Genomic DNA, 3,386 nt, shown 5'->3' with positions numbered 1-3,386 from the left:
TGGGTGGGAGGCCACTGCGGGGCCGGGGGGAGGGGCTGACCGCCTGGGCCATCCGGTGCAGTGGGTAAGCCCGGGGCTCAAGCCCCAGCCGCTCACTTCCGGGAGGTGTTTCTTGGGCAGATTCCTCTCCTTGCCCGGCCCTGCCTCCGCATCTGTAAGACGCGCACCGCAGGGAGCATCTCCTGCAGAGGGCTTTGCGAGGGTTACATCTGATGGCGCCCGTAACTTGCCTAGAGTGTGGTATATAGTAAGCACTGAATAAACGTCTATACTTATCTCACCACCCTCTCCAACCCCTGCCACGGGTACTGAAGTCACCTCAGCCCTCCATGAGGGTCCCCTTCAGGCTCCAAGGCTGACGTCCCAAAGCCTGGGCTGAAGTGGGGCTGGGGCAATCCGCTCCAAGGCTCCAGCGCCCAGGCCGCCAAAGAGCCAGGGAGAAACAGCTCAGTCTGCGAGCAGGCACTCGGCTCAAGCTCTGATTTCCACGTCTGCAAACTGGGCCTAGTGGCAAGAGCTGGCCTGTCATACTGAGGACAGCAGAGAGGAGGTGGCCTCTGCCTTGCCCAGACCCTGCTCGGGTCTTGGCGCCAGTGGACGGCCTGCCTTCAGAGGGCCCGGTACCGACCCATCTGTGACTGCGAGCACATCCCTCTGTTCTCCCGGTCACATCTGCCTGGCTGGGCAGGGGAGAATCCTGATGGCTGTGTCCCCGCTGTCCCCAGTGTCCCCAGGGCCCCGCCTCCTCTGGCTCACTCAGCTCCTACTCCAACCTCTTTTCCCTCCTGGCAAAAGGGAGAGCAGCCTCCCAGAGGGGGATGTTTGCTATCTCTGTCTGCATCACCAGCCCTGTCCCCAGCAAGCCCCAGACCTCCGCACAGGTGGCCGGCTGCATGGAGCTCCAGGGCACACTTCTGCCCCCCCCAGCACACGGTCACCTACATTTAGGAAACAGTCTTTGATCCCAGTTGCCTGGCACAGGCCACCAGTCCCCAGGCTTGCTTCCGGGACGCAATCCAAATGAAATCATCCAAAACACAGGAAAAGGTGCATGCACCAAAATGTGCGTCGAGGAGGTATTTATAACTAGAACAAAAGGGGAAACCACCTAGATATTCAACAATAAGGGACCTACATAAGGCAAGCGTTGGCATATTTAAGGATCAGAATATTCCAGAACTGCAATAGGAGGGTTATGGATTCCACATGACAACACAGAAACCTTCTAGGACACAAGAAGCGTACATAAGACTCCCACCTGGGTCAAAATTACCTTATTAACAAGCTAGTCAAAAACTAGCGAACAGCCTACCAACATGCTAACAGTGCCTGTATTAACAAAGGAGTTCCGAGGGCCTTTCTACCCTCTATTCTCTGTGAGGGATAGACCAAGGCCAATATGTGGTTAAATTGCTTTTTAAAAATCTCTGGTTAGGCATGGCAGCTCACGCCAGCACTTGTAATCCCAGCACTTTGGGAGGCCGAGGCGGGAGAATTGCTGGAGCCCAGGAATTCGAGTCCAGCCTGGGTAACAAGGGAAGACCTTTCCTCTACAAAAAATAAATAAATTAGCCAGGCATGGTGGCGCACACCTGTAGTCCTAGCTACTTGGAAGGATGAGGCAGGGAGGATTGCCTGAGCCCAGTAGGTCAAGGCTGCAGTAGCTGTGGCTTCACTACTGCACCCCAGCCTGGGCAACAGAGTGAGACCCCAAAAAAAGAAAAAAAATATATATATTTTTTGAGTTGGAGCCTCACTCTGTCACCCAGGCTGGAGTGCAGTGGCATGCTGCTCACGGCCACCACAGCCTCGACCTGCTGGGCTCAAGCGGTCCTTCCGTCTCAGTCTTCCAGATAGCTGGAACCACAGGCATGTGCCACCACACCCAGGCAATTTTTTGATTTATCGTAGACACAAGGTCTCATGGTGTTGCCCAGGCTGGTCTCGAACCCCTGAGCTCAGGCAATCCTTTTGCATCCACCTCCCAAAGTGCTGGGATTACAGGCTTGAGCCACCATGCAGGCCAGAAAAAATATCTTTACATGCTTGTTCTTTCAATCTCCAGCTCCGAGTCTCATGAGCTGGCCGCTTGAAGTCAGCCATGTCTTGCTACGTTGTCCAAAGTGGTCCTGGCCTCACGTGATCCTCCCTCTTCGGCCTCCAGAGTAGCTCGGACCACAGAGGCGCATGCCACCGAACCCAGCCAATTTAACATTTTTTTGTAGTGACCAAGTCTCCCTATGTGGTCCAGGCTGGTCTCAAACTCCTAGCCTCAAACAAGCCTCCTGCCTCGGCCTCCCAAGTGCTGGGCTTCCAAGCCTATGTGGTGAGACCAACCTATGTCCAGACCAGGCTATGTGGGAAGAGCTTTAAAGGCCAAGCGTTTGGGGTTTTCGAGTCCTGTGCCGCGGGTCAGCGGGAAGGGGTGTCCGCCTCTGCCGCGACTTTCCTTCTGTTTCCTCCTCACATGCTCGGCCCGCGCTGCCTGCCCTGGCTCCTTTAGGAAGTCCCGGGATGAGGCGGCAGGTGGAGGGTGTCCATGGAGCTGGCCGGGGCTGGAGACGGTGAGGGCAGGGCACAGTGGACACCCACGGGGCGTGGGACGTGGGGCTGGAGTCTCTGCTTTCCCCAGCCCCGTTGCGGCCAGCTTCCGACGAGAGCACAGGCATGGCCTCGTGGAAGAGCCCCCGGCCGGCGAGCGCCGCAGGACCCCCAGCCTGGGCCGGCATCCCCATCCCGTGCCCTTCCCGGAGACTCGGGGTGGGGTGGGGGCGGGGCCGGAGCGGCCTCCGCCTGCTCAGAGGGCTCTGGGAGCCCCTCGGGGGCCGGGAGCGGGTGAGGCGGAGGAGTGAGAGCTAATGAGAAAGCAACGCAGACAGGCCCAGCCTGCCAGGCTCTCTCTGTACGTGCCCACCTCACTACAGGCCTCACAGCACCTGAGGGAGAACTTCTGTCACGACGCCCACTTTTTGCTGAGAAGCCCCAGCGGTCGCCCGAAATCCACGTGGGATCTGAATCCAGAGCCATGCTCTGAGCCCAGGCCGCAGGCTCTTCCTGCCACACGTTCCTCAGTTGGGGCACTCAAGGCCCAGAGAGGGCAGGGCTCTTTCCAAGGGCCGCACAGCAGGCTGGGACCTGGGCTTCTCGGGAGAGACAGACAGCTGGGAGGGCAGACGCCAGAGGTCGGCATCCAAGGGACGAAGTTGTCCTGGTTTGCCCGAGACATTTAGGGCTGAAAGTCCCGCTCCCGAGAAACCCCTCAGTCCCAGCAAGCAGGTGGCGGGTCTCCCTCCAGCGCCCGGTGATTCTGCTGGGCGCGAGCTCAGGACGTCGGGAGGAGGCCGGACACCGGGGCCTGGCCCGTGGAGCAGCGGGGCCGCCCGCCC

At 58.9% G+C, this 3,386-nt stretch overlaps 1 protein-coding gene across 1 annotated transcript in view; it reads right to left on the bottom strand.

Moving 5' to 3' along the window:
* ENG (endoglin) overlaps positions 1-2,735 on the bottom strand; it is a gene marked incomplete at its 3' end in the record, with an annotated part of 33,542 nt that extends 30,807 nt beyond the window's left edge. The window contains exons 1-2 of the mRNA XM_021714788.1: positions 2,593-2,735; positions 943-1,001 (exon numbers count right to left, since the gene is read on the bottom strand). Coding sequence (XP_021570463.1) covers positions 943-1,001; positions 2,593-2,735 — 202 coding nt within the window. The remainder of the gene's footprint in view (positions 1-942; positions 1,002-2,592) is intronic.
* Positions 2,736-3,386: the final 651 nt, after the last annotated feature.

This window comes from Carlito syrichta, unplaced genomic scaffold, assembly GCF_000164805.1.
Source record: "Carlito syrichta isolate Samal-C Ts95f unplaced genomic scaffold, Tarsius_syrichta-2.0.1 Scaffold97051, whole genome shotgun sequence".
NCBI lineage: Eukaryota > Metazoa > Chordata > Mammalia > Primates > Tarsiidae > Carlito > Carlito syrichta.
This window is presented reverse-complemented; position numbering and strand designations above follow the sequence as displayed.